This window comes from Propithecus coquereli, unplaced genomic scaffold, assembly GCF_000956105.1.
Source record: "Propithecus coquereli isolate 6110/MARCELLA unplaced genomic scaffold, Pcoq_1.0 Scaffold27, whole genome shotgun sequence".
In the NCBI taxonomy this organism is placed as follows: domain Eukaryota; kingdom Metazoa; phylum Chordata; class Mammalia; order Primates; family Indriidae; genus Propithecus; species Propithecus coquereli.
This window is the reverse complement of record NW_012148285.1, coordinates 5284807-5308502: the sequence shown is the minus strand read 5'-3', so window position 1 is coordinate 5308502 and position 23696 is coordinate 5284807. Positions and strand designations below refer to the sequence as shown.

At 43.8% G+C, this 23696-nt stretch overlaps 1 protein-coding gene across 7 annotated transcripts in view; it reads right to left on the bottom strand.

Moving 5' to 3' along the window:
* The window catches only part of RBFOX1 (RNA binding protein, fox-1 homolog (C. elegans) 1), a 1551452-nt gene that overhangs the window by 352747 nt on the left and 1175009 nt on the right, over positions 1-23696 (bottom strand). For 3 of the 7 annotated variants that reach the window (XM_012647563.1, XM_012647566.1, XM_012647565.1), the window contains exon 1: positions 5533-5871. The exons of the other annotated variants lie outside the window; for them this stretch is intronic. In XM_012647563.1, coding sequence (XP_012503017.1) covers positions 5533-5619 — 87 coding nt within the window. In that variant the 5' untranslated portion in view covers positions 5620-5871. Of the gene's footprint in view, positions 1-5532; positions 5872-23696 lie in introns of those variants that run through there. 7 annotated transcript variants of the gene reach the window in all.

Sequence of the window (23696 nt, the reverse complement as noted above, 5' to 3'; positions counted from 1 at the left end):
ATATATGTGCCAGACTCTTCCCATATATTCTAATGCAAACTTCTTGTTGGAAAGAATCTAATGTGTTTGCTATTCTGTCCCATCATTCACTGCTAGTTCATAGCCTGGCACACAGTAGGTGCTCAAAAAATAACTGCTGCATAAAGAGATGATGAATCATACAGAAAGCTCACCATGACTTTGCAAGCGAGGCATTTCTGCTTTCATTTTGTAGCTGAGAAAACTGAGGCTTGGAGAGGTTAATTGACAAGCCCAAGGCCACAGGCTTAGTAAATGCCAGAGCCAATATATCAACCTGGACCTGCTTGACTCCAAATTCTCTTTGCCACCTCCCTGCCTCTTTAATTTAGTCCGCTGTTGACATGGCCTCTTTGGCAGTACAGAAAAGTCTCTTAGTGACTAAGATGGAGCAGCCTCGAAGTAAATGATGCCACCAGAATTTATATCAGGTGTGCATGCTGATGTCTTTCCCAATCAACAGACACTCCAAACATGCAGATTACATCACAGGGCAGCAATATCAAGATCTAGAAATGGCTCAACCAGCCACGAAGCAATATAAGTTCTTTTTTTTTAAAACTTCAACTATAAATTTATCCAAAGTTTTCTATACATTTCTCTACCTTTCCGTAGGAAGAGTTACTTTCCATTCACTGTTAAAATCAGTGCTCAATAACTCCTGGTGTCACTCCATATGTGTATGCAGACCTCTCGTAAAACACAGCATGCTGATTTCTGCTTCAAAATACAGAGTGCATAGGGTTTTCTCAAACTGTTGCTATTCACATCAGAGAGGCATTAATCAGCATTTTTCAGCCACTGCCTAGCTGTGGAAAGTTTAAGTTGGAAAAAACCCAGCCCTCAGAGAGCTTACTGTCTCAGAGACGAAGGATGACAAAGGGTGGACACGACTCCAAGAAATAGAATGTGCACCTGCTGGACTCGTAGACAGGTATTAACGGAGACCATTCCTTCATGGGGTCCACAGAGATTCCGTGCTGAGGAGTCCCATTCCTGAGATTCCTCCCAGCTCTCTGACCTATGTCTTTTCACTTTTGAGACCTATGTTGGAACACTGTCAAATCCCGCAGTGCCAACGAGTTGTAAAGATACGGAGGCCCTGTCTCAAGTTCTCCAGCCAACACCTTGAATTCACCCAAGCTCTCCGCTCTAAGAAGGTCGTTCTTTTTTCTTCTCCAGTGAATGCGTACTGGTGCCTCTCAGCTCAACGCAAATACCACCTCTTCCCTTTGAAGCACCCTCTTCCTGACTCAGAGAGGCATCTGGCAGCTGTCTTTCCTATGTTTTCATATGCGCTCCTGCAACTAGATGTCAACTTCAACGGCCGATTGGCGTTAAGAGGGAAGACTCTGATCCAAAACATCTGGTCCAAATCTCAGCTCTACCACTGACATTCTTTGTGACCTTGGGCTAGTCACCTTTCTCTAAGTGTAGGTTTCAGGTTCTCTGTAGGCAAAGGTGGAGTCATAATGCACAACTGTGATTCCTTACCTGAGACCCTTGGGGTCACCCGTATTTTGAGAATCAGATTTTTTGGATTTTCTTTTTCAGAAAGGTATTTCAGTAGGCATATTGATGACGTAAAACCTTTGGCAGGGTCTATGACAACACACTAAAGTCAAATACATAAATATTCCCACAACAAAATATATGAATATTCACACTAACTGGGATAAAGACAATCTATAAATAGACTTTCATCATTTCAGGTCAAGTTTTGTTCCCAAATGAGACCTGGTGCCAAACTTCCAAAATAAATGGATTTTCAGAGCTTTATGGAATTTAGCATTACAGATAAGGGATGGTGTACCAATACTACTACTCAACTTCATTAGGGAAAATAATGTGAAAATAAATAGAGATAATATATCTAAGCATTTAGTACAATGCCTAGCACATAACAAGTACTGTAGTCAGTAACTGCTACCTATCATTCCCTCCTGCTGTCTTTATTATAGTGTTATAGTTTTGGGATTTTCTACTATCTCTTCCACTAAGCTACAAACCCACAAGTCGGTGGCTGTGACTGTTACTTTTGTTATAAAATAGGTGTGCAGTGAATGGATAACTAAATGAACAAATGCATGGTGAGACGGACGTATCTCTGTTTACACTGTCAATCATCCAGGAAAATAATCTTCTCACCCGTCATCTATAAGACCTGGAGGAGATAGGAGTGATTTGTCCAGTAGGTAGAATGATGTAGCCATGTGTGGTCGAAGGACATATTTATGAATCAGATACCTAGATTGAGGAATGGGGTCCAAATGCTCAAGACAGAGCCCAGGGCTCATTAGACCCAAACGCTAATCCAACAGATTAATCAGTTACAAAGCCACTGTTTTGATTATGTCCCCCAGCATTGCATGACCATGGTCCAAGGCTTGGCTAAGTTCTCTCAGCAGCTTCTGGACTCAACACTGGCTTTGGCAACGGATGTGAGCTCCTGTGTTACCAGGTCAGACAGCTCACTGATCAATCAAGCTATCCTTGGAAATTTAGAAATAAGAGGTTCAATTGGAATATACATTGGTTCTTCTTATCCAAAGAGACCAAAATTGGGACCTATACCAAGGCGAAAGGAGTCAATGTTTATACAATATACTTGGCAATATTGTTGTTTTCCATTTCTCTTCTGCTTCTTACTACTCATGAAACAGTCCCAATGGGTTTAGCTCAATCTTCCATAGGCATTCTATAATTCTCAACATGGTTAGAAGGAAAAACTATCCATTTGGCTGTATATTCCACAAGTTTAGACATAAAATAGTGGGTTTGAGGCATCCAATACGGTAAAGATTCTGACCTCCCTAGAGGATGAAAGTGGGGTTGGTAGTTACTACTGAATCGAGTCCTTGCAACAAAAGATCCTGTATGAGTCACTTCCCTAGAACTATTAGGAAACATCTCCATTCACTGTCTTGGCAGGATTAGACAGGTGCTCTCTTAAAACCCAGTAAAGCAAATGACTGGTAAATTATTTATTTTTCCTTTGAGCAGACTGAAGCAAGGCAATGCTGGTCTGAATAAAAAGAAAAAGTGGCACTTGAAAGTATTATGAAAAGGAAGCTCTTCTGCCACAAAATCGTTGGGTCTGGAGGGTGGAAAGACTGAAATGTCATCTCTAACTATGATACAACAATCCTTCCGAGTGGACACTGTGGCTCTGTTTCAGCATCTCCAGTCACGGGGAGATGACTCCCGATGACGGAGTATACACACTCTTTATTTTGGATCACTTTATGTCTCGCTGATGACCTATTAAGGTGGTGATGACACCTTCATTCCCTATAGGAAATACCTTGCATCTTGAGTGGGCAAGAAACCTGCGAGGTCAAGGGATTGGTAAGGAAGCTGAGTGTGTTGGGATGCAGGGTGGCTGGCAACAGAAGGATCAGCTGCAAAGTGAGTGAGAGTGTGAGTGTGTGTGTGAGCGTGTGTGTGTTACAGTTTTCTTTCCCTTTGCACTGCCATTCCTCCCCTTGCAAACGTCGCTGCAGCGGGGTGATTTTAGTTTCTTGATGCCAAAGGGTAAATAACATGAGCTGTCTCAGCAAACCAGAAATAAAGCTCGTTTCTCTCCACATTAGCCTTTCAGTGTGTTCCACGGGGGTGGGAGAGGAGGAAGATGAAGGACACCTCAGCAGCTGGACTAGAGGCTCCCAACTAAACAGTTTTCCTGACTTACAGGTACCTACTTACCAGAGGTGTTGCTTGGAAAAGCGAAGTATGATCTGGCTGAGATTTTTGCAAGTAAAATCACTAGTTCCTTCTAAAAGTAACCGGATATGCTTCCCAAACACTCTGCAAGAAAAGGAAGAAACAGGGCCTCCCCAATTTCTCAGCCGGCCCTGGCGTCTTCTCATCTATCACTGGGGTAATACGTCCAGAGTGGCATTTCGTAATGACAGCAACATTCCAGCAAATCGATAGTTATTTAATTCCCAACAAGCTCTCAAGTCCATTAAACCTGATTACATTCACCCCTTTCAGTGGGTGCCGTTATTTTTCCTACACCGGCACTTAATCTATAACAGGAACTTATGAGAACTTTCAAAAGCAATTTCAGCATCAATCAGCATAGAGTGAAGGGCACGATTTGCTTGTAATTATTTATCGGACGGGGCGGCAGAGGGTCTGACAAAAATCCAACAGTCGACCTTCACCCCAAGTTTCCAATAGAAGCGAAAGGCCTGTTACTTCCGATCCGTCAGAGGGCCCCGCTTCAGCAGTGGCGACCTCACCCCGCCGGCCTGTGTTCGCCAGCAAAGATGGAACCGTTTCCACGTTGTGGAGGACTATTTTCCGGGCGGCCCGTGTATTTATAACACAGAATATAGAGAAACGCTTCCAAATGGAGCAACAGCCATAAATCTGGGATGATAGAATGTTTTGTTGTTACTAGGAATCGGCCCGGAATGGTACTAGTCACCCAGGTTCTTACAGTTATCAAAAAATAACAGCAACATTCAGAAAAGGAGGGAAGAAAGTATTTCACCAGAATCTTCCCCAGAAATTTTAATTAATGAGCTAGGGTGTTGTAGAATTTTTAAACACGAGGAACTGAGAGAAGGCACCAGAGTGAAAGGACATAGAGAATACCTCATTTTCCTTTCCTGTAGAAACAGCATACAGAATTCCTTACAAAGGCATGGTTATTCTCACAAAGCAAACAACAAAACAAAAAGCCACCTGGGTTTCCCAGGACCTGTGGGCTCTCTCTCACTAGGAGATGTTGGCTTTCCACAAAGAACTTCAGATATATATCCAGAAGCCAACATGGGCTTACAGAGACATACTTAGGATAAGGAGAAAAAATCAAAAAAAAAAAGGTCCCGCATTTCTTATTGGTAGGTGATCCCCTCTGCCCAGAATGAATAGCCTTACAAGTAAAACCAACACACATCTCAGTCCTCCACTTTCTTGCCATCACTAAGATATAAACGGCTGGCAAGGGATTCCTAGGATAATCTCTGAACTTCATAAATTAGCCATCAATAGAGGGCTCGTTCCTGCCTCAGTGCCACCACTGGCACTCAGGCGGGGAGCGCCCGCTCTGAAAACAGCCCATCTGTGCGGAGGTGTCGCATGAATTAATGCATATCTCATGCTCCTTCCACTTCCTGGGTTAAAGCTCTTAACCGAGTCACCTCGGGATAAGTTACTTGGCCCTCGCGATCTGCTCTGGGAGACCGAGTCCCTCCGAAAGCTGGGGAGGAGAGCAAAGCCTGTGCCCCGTGGCCAACCTCCGGAGGCAAAGGCATGAATGTTAAACAGCGGCCGGATCAATACAAGCAAATATAGCTCAACTACACCATTTATTCAGCCATGAGAGATGTCGATAGCCAGATTAGGGTGATCCATCTTTCTGATTTCCTACTGTCTCCTCGCTGACTATGCGAGGGCTTTTTCCTGTATTAAAAGTGTTTGCTTTCTCGACCATAAAAATTCCAATTATTACTCTGAGCACTCTGGAGTTAAGTTGCTCGCCTGGCAGAGGCCTTGGATTACCTGAATCAGTCCGGGGAAGTAGGGGGCTGCTGGCACAAGCATAGGCACACCATAGGGATGCAGGAGGACTCCTTGCGACGCCAACATGCTTTAAGTGAAGGTGTTATTCCCTCGGAAGCTCAACACATCGATGGAGAGTTAGGGGAAAATCTATAGACCCAACTTCTTCCGAACTACAAAGCCGAGAGCCAAATCGCTTCTGTCAGGAGCCAGGCGCTCATCAACGCGGGGAGAGGAAAGAAAGAAAATCCGCATCAGCAACTCTTAATGTGAAAGTTTTCTTCCCAGACGACGGGGAGACAGAGCAGCTGCAAAGTTGAAGCTACCAAAATGGAAGGTGCTATTTTGGGAACAGCTCGCCTAACATGACTAACCAAATACTCTTCGTTAATTTAGTTCTCAGAGAGGGACAGACAGACAGACACCGAGTGACAGAGGGAACCAGGCTGTGTGATACGGGCTCATCCCAATGAATTTGGCCAAAAGACAAGGAACAGGGTCTAGGTGAGATTTTTAGACAGAAAAACTGGGAAATGTAAACTGGTATGATTATCAACCCCACTTGAAACTCAAATTGAGTAGATTAATGTGGGCAGCCTTTGGTACTAATGATCTAAAAGAAACTAAGATATTCAGTCTAGTTTCTCTCTCTCTCTCCCCCTCTCTCTGGTTTCAATTTAAAAGGGGCAATTTGTAAATAATACAATGACAGTACCAGCTAATATTTGCAGAGCGCGTGCTATGCACAGAGACCGAGTTAAATTATTTACGCGTGTTACATAATTTCATTCTCACAACAGCTCTCTCAAGTAGTTACTATTCTCAGTCCAGTGTAGCAAACGAAAAACAAGGCTCCTAGGAGTTAAGGGGTTTGCTCATGTCATACAGCTTTCAGGAGGCAGCGCAGAGCTCTGAACACATCCCAGAGCCCAATTCCCAGCCACGGCACTATATTCCTTACTGTACTTTACTCTGTAATAGAACTTCACTGCCCTTTAAAAAAAAATATTTTAAAGACATTCTGTATTTTGAGCATTCAGCGGTAATATATTAACATGCACTCTATTAATAAGAGGTATCTCCCTGTTTCCAGAGCTTAAAGGTATATTTCATGTGCGCCTAAAGTATGGATGACAAATACACTTAGGCAAATGTTTGAAATCTTTCTGGTTTTCGAAAATATCCAAATGATTGTTTAGTATGTGTTACATGGTAGCAGATAAATTCCTATGGGATTACATGTATTGGAATTATACTGACTTGGGTGTCCCATTTACTTGCTGTGTGATCTTGAGCAAATTACTTAGCCTCTCTGAACCCCATGTTCCCATTTGGAAAACTGAGATAATAATGCTCCCTACGTTGTAAGGTTGTGAGATAATTAAAGTCCTGACACCACGCCATGATGTGTACAATAGAGGTGGCTGTTAGCCATCCTTATCAAGTGTCTCCTGCTCTTCTCCTGATGGTTGGTATAGACACATCTTTGACTTCAGATTGAAGGCTCAGATAACATTCAAATCGTCGCTCTTCTAATCTTCATACCAGGAAAGCATGTGGGTGTGTTCAGAGTTCCACAATTTTGAAAGCGGTAAAATGAAATTCTGATGAAACGGATCCACTTAAAAAGTGTCCAAGCCTCAGGGATGACTGAAAATCACCTTCAAACCAAACACCCCCTTGCCACGTTCCACCTCTCCTTCCAAGCAGGACACATGATATAGATTTTTGTCGAAACGGAGAGAGCTTCAAACACTGCCAAACATGTTCAACTATCGGCTTTTTCTAAATCCAAATGTCAATTCCTCCACTTTTAGATAGCCAAGGTGTTTTTACACTACACTAATTTTAGTTGCTTGATTTAGCTGCATAATTACATTTCTAGATAACGACAGTGGACAGGGGCTTGGCAGAGAATTCAATTATTTAAGGCTGCATTTTGGCCATCTTGACAAGGTTTCTCTGTAATTGATTCTCATGCATCAAAGTGGCCACGTTGTACAATTCAGAAAGCTCCCGTAACAGCTGCAAACTGACCCCTCTTGCTCAACAGTCCGATACCATTTCTAACTTTAGCTTTTGACGATGACTTTCAACACCACATTTCTGAGAAGTTACCAGGGAGGACAGAAGCGTTGCACTATGAGATGTGGACGTGTTTCTCCCATCCGCTCTCCTTTAGCAATCCTGGGAGGGGAGAGCTATTAGTTACTTAGGTAAGGCCCTGTGTCAGACTGAAGGATGTCTCTTTAATGTTACAAAGTGGAGAGACCATTGGACCAGGAAGCAGGAAGCTTAATCCAGTCCCTTAGGCCAGAAATTTACACATTTAGACTCTTCCTTTCATGTGCATAGAACAGAGGTAACCATACTCACTCGCCCTTCACCAAGAGTGCTCCAGTGAGCACACTTCTGGGAGGAGGGGCTGGAAACTGCGGAGGTACAGAAATACAGTGGGTCGCTACACAAACAGCCGGCTTCCACATCTGCGCATATTCCACATACGTGTATTCAACAAACTGTTGATCTAAAACATACGGGGAAAAAATGCATCTGTCCTGAACACATACAGACTGTTATTTTTCTTGTCATTACTCCCTAAACAATATAGTATAACAACTGTTCACACAGCATTTACATTGTATTCGGTTTTATAAGTAATCTAGAGAAGACTTTAAAAGTATACAGGAGGATGTGTATGGCTATGTTGTTTGACATCAGGAACTGGGCGTCTGTGAATTTTGGTATCTGAAAGAGGTCCTGCAACCAATATTCCACAGATACCCAGAGATGACTGTGTATATAAAGACGTTTGGGATAATGATGGACTCTATCTATGGCAGTGGCCCCATGAGATTATAATGCCATATTTTTACTGTACCTTTCCTGTGTTTAGATACGTTTATATACACAAATACTACCTTCGTGTTGCAACTGCCTACAGGATTCAGTACAGTAACATGCTGTGTGGATTTGTCGCCTGGGAGCGATGGGAGACACAGTACAGCCTAGGTGTGTAAGAGGCCGTGCCATCTAGGTTTGTGTAAATACATTCTGTGACAGTCATGCAATGACAAACTCAACTAACACATTTCTCACAATGTATCCCAGTCATTAAGCAATGCATGACTGTGTACACATACACATACTGGTTTTATTAAAGAATCTGCTGATTTTGGACAGATAGAAATGAGAAATATATTACCTATATGATATGGAGATACACAGCTATAGCCCATACAGAGGATATTTTCTTTTTTCTTTTTAAGGACTCGGTGACACAAAAGCTCTTGCTGCTCCTGAGTAATAAGTATCTCCTTTCCCCTGTGAGAAAATAAGGGCTGTCCCTACCAACTCCAGTCTCAACCACCACAACTCACATTTTCTCTGATTCTGACTTTATATGTCAGCATCCTGTCTTATTATAGTACTTACATGTTTGAAATTGTACGGAATGCAACCTCATTCTAAACCCACCACAAATAATAAAGCATATAAATACATAACAACCTCTAAACAAAACCTCTTTTTCCTAACATGGGTTCTGTTCTCCCAAATGGGAAACACTTAGTATTCCTGGGATGTGATTCTTTCCTCTTGGACCCTCTGCTAGAAGGTAGACACTGCATTCTGCGTCTCTCCATTCCCCAGTGGCTGGTGCACATGGTTCGTGGTAAATGGTGGGCTACCCAACGTCTAGCATGTGGTGTTAAGTTCATGGTATACAGCAGGAACTTAAAATAATAAAAATGTGGTATAAAACAAGGAGGCAGACCTCTAAAACACTGAATTCAAATGAAAGGCCACATGTTGTCATCTGCTCTGGCCATCATGAGCAGAAGATGGCAAACCTTTTTCTGTAAACGGTCGGATAATAAATATTTCAGGTGTTGCAGAACTTGTGATCCCTGTTGCAGCTACTCAAAACTCTGCCGTTGTAGCATGAAAAACCATCCATCGACAATTCACGAATGAATGATCGTGGCTGTGTTCCAATAACATTTTATTAATATTAACCAATACTGAAACTTGAATTTCTTGTAATTTTTACAGGTCATGAAATATTATTCTTTTATTTTTTTCCACCATTTGTAAGTATGAAAACCATTCTGAGCTGGAGGGTCACACAAAAACAGGCAACGGTCCAGGTGTGGCTCACAGACACTGGTTTGCTGACCCCTAATCTGGAGCATATATTTTATCGAAGAAGTCAGACTTGAAGACGGTGGCAAATCTACACTCCTTTGTTGTTCCTTTCTGTGTTCTCACCTACTTCTTGTCTTTCGTATCACTTCCTTGGTGCCAGTTCTGTTTGTCTTCCCAGCATGAAGGATTTCCATCAAGCACATTTTTTTCTTAGTCAGCCTCTGACAGTTCAAAATCTCATCCTTCCCCCTAAAAGTATTTCTCCCATCTTTTTCCACCCCCCAAGATGACATTCCCTCCTTAGTTATAATTAACTCCTCTTTCCCCCCCCTAGATTAAAGGTTTCTTGCTCTGACTTTCAGCCACTCTACCTCCTTCCCCAGATCTTAATAGCTCATGAGGATTGTTCTGCCCACCGCCAGTTCTTCTGAGTGGCTTAGATGTCGTCATAAGAGAGGGAAAGAGGACAGAAACAGAAGTGCTGGCTGGAGGACAGGAGACGGAGAAGATAGTTCCTACCCCATGATTCTGGTGGCCAACAGAGCCAACTGCAGCCTTAAGGGACCAAATCCAGTCCACAGAAGGAAATGGCGACGATGGTGGTTGCTCTGCACAGTGTGAAAAGGAGCCAATGTCATGAAATGGGTTTAGATTTACAACCTCTCTTGAAAGACTGAAGATCTGGGCATGTCGCGCCACCTTTCCTGACACTCACGTCTGGGGAGGAGCTGCCTCCTCCACCGGTCAGCTCCCTGGGACACAATCTCCACCCTTCCCTGCCTGCTTCCTAAAAAGCTGGGTGCCAGTTGCCATTTATTGACCGCTAAAACAAAACAAAAAGTATAAAACACAGTGTCCCTCTGATCCTATTGCTGAATAAGTTTAATAGCAATTGCATTTCTTATCTTTTAGATATTGACAATGCTTATCTCAAAATATGTATTTATACAGATTATTTAATTGCTCACACCACCCCGGTTCCAGGCATAGTTGCATAACAGAGAATTTTCTACAGTATTTAAGGCCCTTCAACAATATTTCTCCCTTTTCCAATATACACTGTCCTTCCTTAAACAAATCACTCATTTGTTCAAACCACACTGGCAGGTTGCCTTTGCCAAACACTTCTGTGAATTCAAGTTTCCATTCAAACTTGCCTGCTATGCAGAAATCTCCTTCCTTCCTCCCTCCCTCCCTCCTTCCCTTCCTCCCCTCCTTCCTTCCCTCTTTTCCTCCCCCTTCCCCTCCTTCCTTCCCTCTTTTCCTCCCCCCTTCCCCTCCTTCCTTTTTTCCTTCCTTCCCTCCCTCCCTCCTTCCTGTTCATCCTTGTTAGTCTAAGTCAAATGTCACATTTTCTGCGAAGCCTTCCTCACTACCGCAGGCGGAACTATTAATACCTGGACCATCACCTTTGTTCCGGAGTCACTTCAGCATTTAGTTTAAGGACTACTCACATCATATCATGACTCTAAGTGTGACTGCACCTTCGAGAAGGGAGACTGGCCCAAATAAAGAAGGATGTCATTCCCTCTTGTTCACCTAATGACTAAAACGATGACTAGGCAAATGAGGTTTTCCAAAATGCTTCCCAAAATGACTGATGGAAAAGCTGTGAGTAACACAGACAAGAAGCAAGGGGCCCCCAGATAACCGAGAGCTCCCTGTATCTCTAAGGTCATCTCAAGTGCACTGGGGGCATCACGGCAGAGTAGAAAAAGCATGAGTTTGAAAGTGGGAGAGGCAGGGCTTGGAGCTGGGCTCTGCCCCCCTTTTAAATGTCTGATCCAGCATCGTATTTTCAGCCCTGAACCCTGGTCTCTTCAGAGGTAGAATGGGAAACACCTGTACCCTCTCACAGGTGTGTTTTGGCAGTGAAGTGATATGCTGCATGTGGGTGTTCCTGGCACTTGGAAGGTGTTCAAAAGGGACTAGTTTATTTTTATTTCACTCTTTAGAATGTCTTCAATGTACCTATGCAAAATTGCTTTTTTAATCTCTCTGCTCCTTATGTCAGCTCTGTCTCTTCGAGGCCCCACCCATACCCCATAGAGATGTGCCTGCTGGAGCTTCCATTCTGCTGTGCACCACATGACTGCTTGTGTGGACGCCCCATCCGAAACAAGCAGGCGCATGCTAGGTCCTCCGGGCAGCCTCCCTGCCTTCTCCAGCACTCATCATCTATTCGGCTGAGATTCCGGAACACCAGCAGTGATTTGCCCCAGGACGGTAAAGACCTAGCTGGTGTTCCCACGTAGGTATGCTTCCATTTGATGTCCTCAATCACTCTCTTTGCCTGTCATTCTCACAGGGCTGAGCATAGAGTAGATGCTCAATGAGAACCTGAGAATTACCTGTCATCTGTGGGATGAGACGGAGGCCCAGGGAGGTCAAATGACTTGCCTGAGGTTAAACAACACGACGCGTCCCTTGTCAGTTACCAAGAGGCAGGTTTCCCGACATGCCCCTAATACCTGCTAGACCATCAGGAATGACCACACTAGGGGAGCAGCTGGAATCAAAGTTGACGAGCACCACTCACCACCAGACAGGCACCCACACTCCATCCAGTGAGAATACAGTGCAGAAGAGCTTTACCTAGCACCGACCTCAGAAAAGAGAGTCCCTGAGATGCTACGTGATATTTATAGTCCTAAAGGACAAGGACTGACAGGTGCATTCCCAGAAAAGGGGAGGCTGGCTCCAAGAGGGCTGTCAGCATGGCACCCAAGTCACAAGAGCATCAAGCTCAGAACTAAGAAGGGAGGATCTTGTGCAGGAAACACTTCCATATGCTCATATACTGTGGGTAGGGTACACTTGGGCCATCAGGCAGCCCCTCCCCAAGTTACAACCACCCCATTAGAATGCTCAGTGGAGGACCAATCTAGCCAGGAAAGTCACATCCACATTGAGGGAAGAGAAGCTGGGTCCCCAGTCCCTCTTACGGACTGCTTTCAGTTAGCATATGTAAATGAGTTGGTACCTGGAAAGGTCCTACAAGGATGACAAGTGCATATGAGCATGCATATGCTGCAAATAGCGCTCGTCTCCAGGACTGGTAACCAAGCATTTCTGTCCCAACCCAATGCAGGCGCTGAATCGGCTGAGCCACCTGAGCTCTATCTGTACCATTTTCTCTTTAGAAATTATGAGCCTAAACAGGCACCTCCCAAGGCTGACTCCGCACAACAGAAGCCTCATTAGATGCTTCACTGCAAGAAGGATCCTACGGTCAAACAGGTTGGTTTGTGGCTTGTGGCCTCACTATTCTCTCACTGCCTGGCACTTCTCCTTACCGTGCCAGACTCCCTTATCTGAAGCTCCATAGCATCGCAGTGAAGAGCTCACACTGAGCCACACCACCCACATCAAAAGCCCAATTCCCACGAAGTATTAGCTGTGTGTTCCTGTGCACATTACTTAATCTGTGTCTCAGATTTATTATCTGTAAAATAACAATATGATTAGTAATCATACCTCCTAAAGTGGTCTAGGTATTTTAAATAAGTACAATATACCGCAGTGCTCAGCCAAGGTGTGGCTCGTAGCAGACACACGGTAAATTGGACAAATAGTTGTCATAGGGACAACCGAATTAGCACTGGCTGGTTGGAGCATCAAGCCAGGGACACCAAAACTCTTCCTCCCTTCAACCACTAGCTGGTTAAATAAAATAGTGCTAACTATTACCAATGCAACTTGTGAAGCTCCTTCTTGTTTAAGAGCATATCTCCTTCTTCTGTGTTCCAAACAAAAAATTAAGACATGGGAGCTACAAACGACACACGTTTCAAATATACTTTTGAAAGCAACATGCTAGAATTCTGAGTTCAATGGATGGTTGATGGGGATGATGAAGATGGTGCCTTTGAATCAAAAGTAACCCAAAGAACCTGGGACCCTGGGTCACATGACTCAGTGGTATTGCACCCACCTCCAAAAAATAGTTACGAAGATGCCCAAAGAAAAAATTCCAGTAGATCTTGCCAGTGAAGAGGTTTCTGATTATCATTAGAAACCCAAACCCCCAGGGGTACAGGCAGCACCACACGCTTCTCTTGGTTCATTAAGTGCTTCTTGACCTGATTCTTCTCTGAAAGCCAGACTGACTGGCTGAATGAGCAAGTCTAAGAATATCAACCCTGCACATCATCTCTGCTGAGATCAACAATGCTCCAGGAGCCGACCTCTGACCTGTCTGGGGATGAATGGCAACTGGGTTTGAGAATTTGTTGACCTCGCTTGAGGCAAACAAATACTCCCTGAGGCCTCGGAATGGGGGTGGTGTGCAGCTGCTCCCCTAGACTTTCCTTTGTGTCCTCCCGACGTCTTCTACCTTCCAAGCTGAGGGCCCCTGTAGGAGCTGGACACAGAAGCCGCTGCAAATAGCGCTCGTCTCCAGGACTGGTAACCAAGCATTTCTGTCCCAACCCCATGCAGGCGCTGAATGGGCTGAGCCACCTGAGCTCTATCTGTACCATTTTCTCTTTAGAAATTATGAGCCTAAACAGGCACCTCCCAAGGCTGACTCTGCACGACAGAAGCCTCATTAGATGCTTCACTGCAAGAAGGATCCCACGGTCAAACAGGTTGGAGAAATTCAGTTTTCTGTCTTCTGTTCTCTCTCTTTATTTCTCTCTCCCCCTTGGGAATTAGTGATGGCTATTAGCATATAAAAGCACCTGAGAAGTCCCGTAAGGAAAGAAACTACTGGATCTTGTTTGATCCAGACTTCCCTAAACCGATCTCGTAACCAACACACCATCCGCCCATCCATCAGTTTCACCACCTATTGGTATCTGGCCATTGATAATTACGTGTCAGGTCCTGTGTGAGGCTCTTTCGCTTTTTTCCTTCTTCTTTCCTTCCTCTTACTTCTTCGTCTTCATCATCCTCACCATGCTTGCTATCGTTTAGTCAGTGGTTACTGTGGGCCAGGCCCTGTACTAACGTCATCATATCTGTTATGTCAGCTTCTTCCCTTAAATCCCTAAGCAGTTGGGTCTGTTACATTTACCACATCATGAACAAAAAAACAGGCACCGAGAGGGAGCGAACAGGCCAAGGCAGCGCAGCTGGTCCACGGCAGAGCTGTACCTTGCACTGAGACAGGCTGTGGAACTCCCTACTACAAGACCCCTTCTGGGGCATGTGACATCCATTAACATACTCTGAGATGTGCTGGCCTGGACTTTCTAGCCCAAGCTGAGCGGCCTTTTTATCTCCTTTATCCTCAATCCCTCACTCAATCACAACTGCTCTAACAGTCCGTAGAGGCAAAGCAGTGCAAAGCCAAAGACCTTGCAGAGAGAGCAGCGGGAGACTTCAAGGCCTGGAGAAGAGCTGCCCTCCACACCCTCCACCTCCCCTCTCTTCAGGAAGTGGGGAAACACCTCCCAAGCTGGGGGAAGTCTAAGGCAGGTGGAAATGGGCTGATGCCAAGGGACACCAGGAAAGAGGAACTGCAGGAGGAGAGAATGGAAGGGGAAGGCCAGATAAGAGATTATTCTTTTGACTTTTCTTTGTGAGCTGAAGCATCATCTCCAGCTCCAGGGCTGGCTTCCCCTTGGCTTCTGCCTGTAGCAATGCCTCTCTGGGGGTGGAGTACTGGTTCTTCATTCTTATTTCTAATGCATGGACCACCCTGGGAATTTTGTCCTCATCCCAGAAAACTGCACATAAGTCATAAAACTTTGCATATCCTGGCAGGGAGTTGATGGCTGCTGTGAAACTCATCAGTGGACCCTGACGGGGGGCAGAGGGGCTGAATTTCTATCCAATTTTGAAGTAGGTAGCTAATAGGTCTTGTGCTTTTTAGAAAGGACAGGCATGGGTGAAGTCAGAATCCCTTAAGACAGGCTCATATTAACAGCTCCGATGGCTGTTCTTGTGTGAAATTACGGTGACGTGTGTACCAGCACTGTGGCTTTGAGGATATGGACCTGAGAGTCAAGTCAGAGAACTCTCACGACAGCTTGGCAGGGGGCAGGTTTTCAAGGTGGCCAGAAGGTCAAACAAGTTGGGGAGGTGCTAGGGCATTCCAGATCATAAAACCAAGTCGGTCACTGGGAAATCCAAAAACACATTTTCAGCCCTCTTGTCCAATAGCAAGGAATCATCTTAGAATAGAACATGGCTTCTCTCTGCTAAAGCTTTTACCTCTAGCTTCAGGCCAGGAAACACACAATATTAAACCAATGAGTGGGTATTAGTCATCACAGGGTATCCACTGAATGTAGTGCTGAGGGAGAAAAAGAGGTAGGAAAAATACCTGTGTTTCCAGAAACCATACAGTCTAGTCCCACAGACAAGACAGAGCCATGAGTGACCCGGAGCCAAGATGTGCCAAGCTGTGCAGCTGAGCTTCTCATCCGAGAGGATTAGCCAGGGGCTGACTGCTGCGGGATGGTTTCTCCACGATGTCATGGCCAGGCAGCTGGTGGCAACGGAGAGCCTCTGACAGGTGGGATTTAACTTCCCAGATTAGCAGTGTCCTCTGGGACACTCTGGGGACATTAAAAGAGGAACCACCCTGAGTGACCTCATTTCCTTTCTGACTCCTACATGACAATCTATTTTTAAATATTTTTAAACAAACCATATATACCAGTTATTATTTGCCAGACACTTTCTAACCCCCTTGGGTCTCAACTCATTTAATCTTCACAACAATCCTGTAAGGTAAGCCCTGTTACAATCACTACGTGACTGATAGGGAAACCGGGGCAGAGAGAGGTTAAGTAACCGGCCTAAGATCACACAGCTTGTGAATGGTGAATCTGGCTCCTGAGTCAGACTCATAATCCCCTGCTATGTTGTCTCTCTAGGAAAAACATGCTTTTTAAAAAAATATATATCTCTGGTCTCCATAAAAAACAAACTTATTTTTATTACAATAGCCATGCATCATATTGGCTAAAAACTCAGGTATTAGAGCCATATCAAGTTTGGGTTCAAATTCTGGCTTTGAAATTTCCTGGCTGTGTTGCTGTGGGCAAGTTACTTAATATCTCTGAATCTCAATTAACTCCCTTATAAATTAGGGGCAATAACACTCTCCTTACAAGGTGGTTATAATAATATAATAATGTCATAATAATATAACAACACACTTAAAATATTCCCTGGGCTTGAGTCCATTTATAAGTGTTTGGGCTCTATTCATGGTATTTATAACTTGGTATGACCCTGTCTGTTCATATCTCAACTAGAATGCTAGGCATGTAAGTGATTAGTCACTTACCATTGGTTGACTCCCAACTATCCCAGTTCCATGAATCAATAAATCCTCCTTTTTGCTTAAGCTAGTTTGAGTTGGGTTTCTGTCCCTTAAAACTAATAGATTCTGGGTGAATACAAAATTAGTTGCAAGAATAGGAAATATATAAACACATACATGCATAAAAAAAGTCCTAGAAGATATCTTTTGTGTATTTTCTTTTAACAAACACCTTTGTAGAACTTGCTGCGTGCCAAACACAGTACTTAACACTTTAAAGACTTTAGCTCATTCATTCTTTTACCAATTCTGTGGTATTGTGACTCATAATATGCCCATTCTACAGACGAGGATATTGGAACTCAGAGAGTTTATATCATTCATGGCTACCTGAGTGGGAGGACCAGTGGCCAAAGCCACACTTGACTGATTTGAAATCCTCTTTCCTTTCCTCTGCCTGCTTTGCATGACCAAGGATGTTGATGCATTTGTTAAGTAAAAAATCCTGGAAATCTACTAAGGAGCTGGCATCAACATTCAGGTGCCCACATTCTAAATCTTGCCTCAGTGCTGAAACCTCTTCTGAGGCCCAGGAAAAGCTTTGTGGGTGGTGAACAAGAATTCCAAAATATCGTTCCAGAGAATCCCACTGCTGCAGTGCCATGCCAAACAGATTGTACAATCTCCAAACTATATTCAGACCCAGACGTACAAACACTGACCCAAAATCAACCTACCATGCTCCACCCCTTCTTTTTAAATAATGTAATATTCGGCAGAGAGAGTTACTTGCCTCTTCTACAAATGTCTGTAAATGTACTGGGCTGGTTAGGTACTAATTTTTCTGCACGTCCACCTATCATAGGTCTGAACTCAACACGTCAGCATTCCATAAAATATTTACTGTGTTTGTGCACATCTCCCCCAACAATATTGAACAGAGCTCGGTGCGGAAATTCACAGATTCCAGGGTGGCCATTTGTTTTAGGATTACCACGCAGACCTCACTTCCTTGGAGACTCTGTGGCTGGCCTCAAAGATGAATGCGCCTTTTAGAACCAAAATAGAATAAAGGGACAAAAGGGAACTGAAGGATTTAAAATTAGGATAAAAAAAAAAAAGAAAAAAAGAAGAAAAAAAAAAACTTGGCACTGGAGCGGCCTGCGGTAACCACCGAAAACTTACCAATGATGCCCAACTTTTAGTGTGGCTTATCCCCATATGTTCCCATCCTCCCACTGGGACCTAACATTTGCAGGCACTATTTATCATTCTGGCTAGTGTTGTGCTCATCTGCCTACCTCGCTAAGCAGCCCTCGTTGTTATTTTTATAATTACTGGGAGTCTTTTTCATGTTGCACTCTGCCAGAACTCCAGCTCACCACACACCTGTTCTGTGCAGAACACACGGAGACACTGGGGGCTGGGGGGGGGCTGGCGGCAGAGAGAAGGGGAGACAGCCTTTCCTGCCTGCTATGAAAAGCAAGATCAAGAATAAAACAGCAGACGAGAAGCCGCTAGGTACCTTTTTTTAAAGGCTATACTGTGTGCCAGCACTTTATTTAACAAACATTCTCTGTGTTTGTTTGAGGGTTTGTTTGTGACTAACACTGTTTTGATTTTTTTGTACAAATATTCATTCACTGTATCCTCATAATGACCGACAATGAATATCATCATCCCCATTTTACAGATGAAAGAGTTATAACACAGAAAGGTTAAGGAATTTGCCCAAGGGCATACATACAGACAGTAAGTGGTAGACTTGAACCACTCTGAACCCAGGTACTCATATGTGAAACTATTCTACCATGCTGCATTCTAATAAGCATCGCTGTCATCAACAAACTTCATCATCACCACCACCACCATCACCACCATCACCACCACCACCACCATCACCGCCATCATCACCATCACTACCACCACCACCACCATCACCAGCACTAGCACCAGCACCCAAAGTATTCATTGAGCTCTTCCCATTTCTGGATACTCTACTAAGTGCCATACAAACTCTCTCATGCCATACTCTCAACAACGCTGTGCTAACTGATCCTGCATGACCTCTATTTCACAAATCTGGAAATGAAACTTCAGGGAGGTTGAGAAACGTGCCCACATGGCCATCCAGAAGCCCGTAAGATTTCCAGTTAAAACTGAAAGCCAGTCCTGCCTGGCACCGACGTGAAGATGTGGATGCATTTAACTCCTGCGCTTCCACGGCGAGAGGCAGGGGCTGGAGGCGCTGCCCACGGGGCATTTCATCAGACTGGTTCCCCACTCCTCACCCTCCACGTTACAAGCCGTTGCTAAGACATGAGAGATCACCCTGCCAAGCTGGGGCAAACTTTGTCTGTGTGACTCTGCTTCTGATGGCCTGCCTCCAGAGCACCGCAATTTTTCCCCTGTGGCTGAACATCACTGCGGGGCTGGGTATCAGGCTTGGTTTTCAAAACTTTCAATCCTGTTCATCTCTTCTGCCTACTCCCAGTGCATGTGACCATCATGTCACACTTCAGTTATCAGAGTGGATCCTCTCTGACACTCCTTCCTCTGGCGCCATCCCCCCCCGCTTCGATCTTGTCCCCCATCTAAGGTAACGTGTTCTCTGCAGAACAGCCAAACTGGTCTATTTAAAGGACTAAATACGATCATATTTGTCTCCTGCATAAAGTCCCAGGGTGCTATTTTTTTCTCTTTCTCCCTCTTGCAATAAAGTCCCACTCTCCTACCAGTGCTTGCAAACCCCAGTGGTGTCTGGCCCTTCTCTGCGTCTCTGTCCCTGTCTCGTTGGCTCCCTGGCCCTTCTCTCATTTGTCTGATTTCCTGACAACACACAGGCATGTGACCGCCATGACACACACTCTTTGCCTCCGTGGGAAGGGTCTCTTCCACCCTGACCCCACCTTGCTGCCGACCTCCTACCTTATCTCCACCTCAATATCCCTTCCTCAGAGAAAGCGTCCCTCACCCCTGAATCCAGCCCTTATTATTTCCTGTGGACTGGGGACCATTGCCTCTCTCTCCAAAGCTTGTAACTTCCGTGAAGGAAAACAAAGTTGCTTTTCTTGTCTATGTAGCCTCAGTGACTAACTTGGTTTCTGAGACAGCAGAGCCTAAACAACCATGCTGAATGAATGAGGGAGTGAATTAATTATTAACCACAGACTTAAGTGAGAGGATGAGGTTTGAAGTGATTGAATCAGTACAGACCTCACCTGCTTTGCTGTAGATGACAGGATAAAGTCTTTCATAAACAGACCATGGAGTGTAAAGAACATTATACAAATGGCTAAAAACACAGCATTTCCCTTCTCCAGTAGTAGTGCATAAACTCTTAAAAGTCTGTCTTATGTGTAAGGTGATAGTTGTCTTATTTAATATAGTAATTGCTGGCTTGAGTTAAACACATCTTTGTTTTGGAAACTTGCTTTTTCTCTGCTATGAAAAGTGAAGGATCCATCCCTCATATTAACACATCATCCTCTTGGCATGCTACAGGATTAAGGAGGAAATGTGATTTTATTTTATTTTATTTTTTGGAAATTGATATTTTTCACAAAGCCAAGAAGAGCCATCAGAATAAAGGGATGTTTGTTTGGGTGAATCACCAGCTTTGCACAAATCCCAAGTGCTAATTGCATAATGGGTCTTTACAAAATGCCATAATATGGGTTCGGCTGGTTTCTCTGTTTTGGGTTTGAAAAATAGATTGTTTAATAACCCATCAAAGCTATATGTAAACCAAGTAAACAATAGAGCAGATGTTGACTGCTGTCTTGTGCCTTGTAGACATAATTAAAGACAATGAGACACTCACGGATTCATGTAACAGAGGACAAAAACAAACACTAAAATCAGTATAATATAAATGTAAACTGCCTTTGCTGGACACCTGCTTTCTGAGTCCGTAATGCTGTATCATATTTCCTGTGATGAAAAAATGTTGTAACATTCTTTATTTACTTATGTAAATATGCACATTCTGCTCTCTACTTTTCAGGAAGATTGTAAAAGATGGCTTTTTCCATTGAATATCTCTTTCAATGTCATTACTACTAACTAGCACTCTGGACAGTTTGAAAAAAAATTTTTCATAGGCATAAATGTTATTATAATAACATTTATGCCTATGAAAAAAAATTTTTCATAGGCATAAATGTTATTATAATAAAAAAAGAGCCAAAACTTTCATATTTATTAAAAATAAAATCTTAAGCCCTGGCTTTGGTGGGGGTAGGGTAAGGCATTATTCATTTGTGTTTGCATTCATTCCTTCGTTTAAGGAGTCTACTAAACTGACATGTTTATTTCCTAAAAGCCTTACATATCTTTTTTTTTTTTTTTAAGTCAAGAGCATTTCCTAAAATCAAGATTCCATCTTAGACAAAAATAATCCTGTTGACTAGAATATTTAAAGTATCATTCTAATTTTCTAAATAGCCTCTTTTCCCCCTCAAACTCCCACTCGGTCTTCTGTTGGTTTTCAGTTCTCAATTCTATAGGAAAAGAAATATAACTATACACAAAATGAATGCATGATGTAATTAAGAGAACACAAGTGCAATCCAAAAAACAAAACAACAACCACAACAAACCCAGAGTTTTCCTCTGCTGATATCTTAAAAGAGGGATTGAGGTCTCCAAATAAAATATATGATTATATCATTATTTTCTTCCAATGAGAGAGAAAAAAAAAAAGCTGAGGTTAAAATTAGAGCTTTCTATGGCTTACTAGAGAGAAGAAAGTTTCGTAGATCCTGAAATCTCAGCCTGGAAAATAAATGTCCTCATTCCTTTTTCAAAACAAAGCAGTGTTCTCTTTTTCAGCGAATAATCGAAATAATAATAATTTTTTAAAAGCCTCAAAACGTCCCATTGTTTAAAGAGCACATGAAGCTCCTGTTCACTTGCAGAGAACAAACGGTGATTCTGCTTACAGTAAAGTCGACCTCTCCCTTGTCTGTTGCTTTTGATGACATGGGGACTCTAATGTGATCTGCATCTCTTTATGCTAATAAAATAGTTTCAGCCCATCTTCACAGACAACACCATAAAACATAAACACCAAATGGGAAACAAATAGGGCCATGATGCCACCGTGAAACAAACCAACCAAGCCTGAAATACCTGAGATAGATCATGTCCCCTCCTTCATTCATTCTTTATAGAAAGGCGACGAAAACGTCTCTAAGTGAATCTGATTAAACACACACACACACACGCGCGCGCGCACACACACACACACACACACACACACACACGTGCACACGCGCCCCATCTCAGAGCTCAGGAAGGTTGTAAAGCTCTGAATTCTTTTGATTTATGAAGCAGCCTTCGCTGCACTGAGCACAACAGCATGGCAAGGCAGGACCTCACTCCCTGAAATTCCTTTATTAACATGACCAGGCCCCGCAAGTGAACAAAAGCAGTGGTGCGGGGTGTATAAATCTTTAATACGGTGCCGGGCAGTGACTGCATTTCCTCTGTTACTTGGAGAGGCCCTGGGCACAACAGGGATTTGGGGATTGGAACTGGCTGCAGAGAAACACACTCCATCATTCTCAGTGCTGACGATTCTCCCAGGACTTATTCTCTTTCCTCTCCCTCCTCCTCCTCAAGTCCAACAGCCTCTTGGATTGGTGTAATTCATTAAACACAATCTTAATGATGGAACAATAAAATCAGGAAGAGCTTCAAAGTTGACAGGCCTCCTGAACTCTTTTTCCCTCTTTGACGAATGAGTTCTACCTTTGAAAGAAGAGAAGGACCACTCGGATAAGTGGAGCTGTTCTTCCACAGTGAAAGCCCAGCAGAAGTCTCCGTACATCAGGCAGAACCAGCCCTTGGCCCCCACGGCCAGCGGGGAGGATGACAGGAGGGTGCGGGATAGTGGTCTAAGTGTCCCTGCTGGAGAGAGAGTGTTTGGTTTTAAATATCAGCTTTGCCACCTACGCCTCAGATCCTGCATCTAAGAATGAAGCCATTAATATCAACTCCCCGGAGGCCTTTTGTGGGGGATTAAATGTGATAATCCATGTAAAAGTGCTTAGTCGTGTGCCTGTCACACAGTGCTCCATAAAAGTTATTATTTCATTATTTTAATTATTTTATTATTATGATCATCATTGTTGAGGACGGCTGGATTCTCTGGTTAGCTACATGGCCTCACAAGCAACATCTCCTACCGCGTACAAAAACAGATTCGTTTTCTTGAATGGAACCAAAAGGAATCTTAAAAAAAAAAGGAAAAGAAAAGAAAAGAAAAAAAGTAAGTCCTGAAGAATCCTGAGTCACATGTTCTACATGGAGACCCCTAGTGGAAGGTTCTGCCACTGCACCGTGAAAGAGGGGATTTCTCCACTTAGCCCCTTCCTTCGTGAGCAGCTCACCGCAAACCTTTGCAGGCAGTGTGGGCGGGGGGTGGGGGGCAAAAAAAAAAATTGCATAGATTTATACAGATTATTTGGATGAGAGAATCTGTCTGCAAGTTTAATCGGAGACAACAGAGAGAACCAAAGCAAAACCATTTTCGGGAGGCGCTTTTGTGTTTCCAGAAATTCCAGGAGTGGCCCAGATGAAGAGTGATGTGGAACTAGAGTCTCACACCTCAATCTTTTGATTCAGAATAAAGAGGACCAATGCTCAGGTAGCAGCGGACACATCCCCATCACAAGACAGACCCAGGGTCTGAAATGGCGATCACAGTCCACACTGAAACCAGGTCACCTGCTCGGATGACAGCGCCCCACACGCAGGCACCACCAAGCCCCGGAGGGCTCCCCCGGACTCTCCC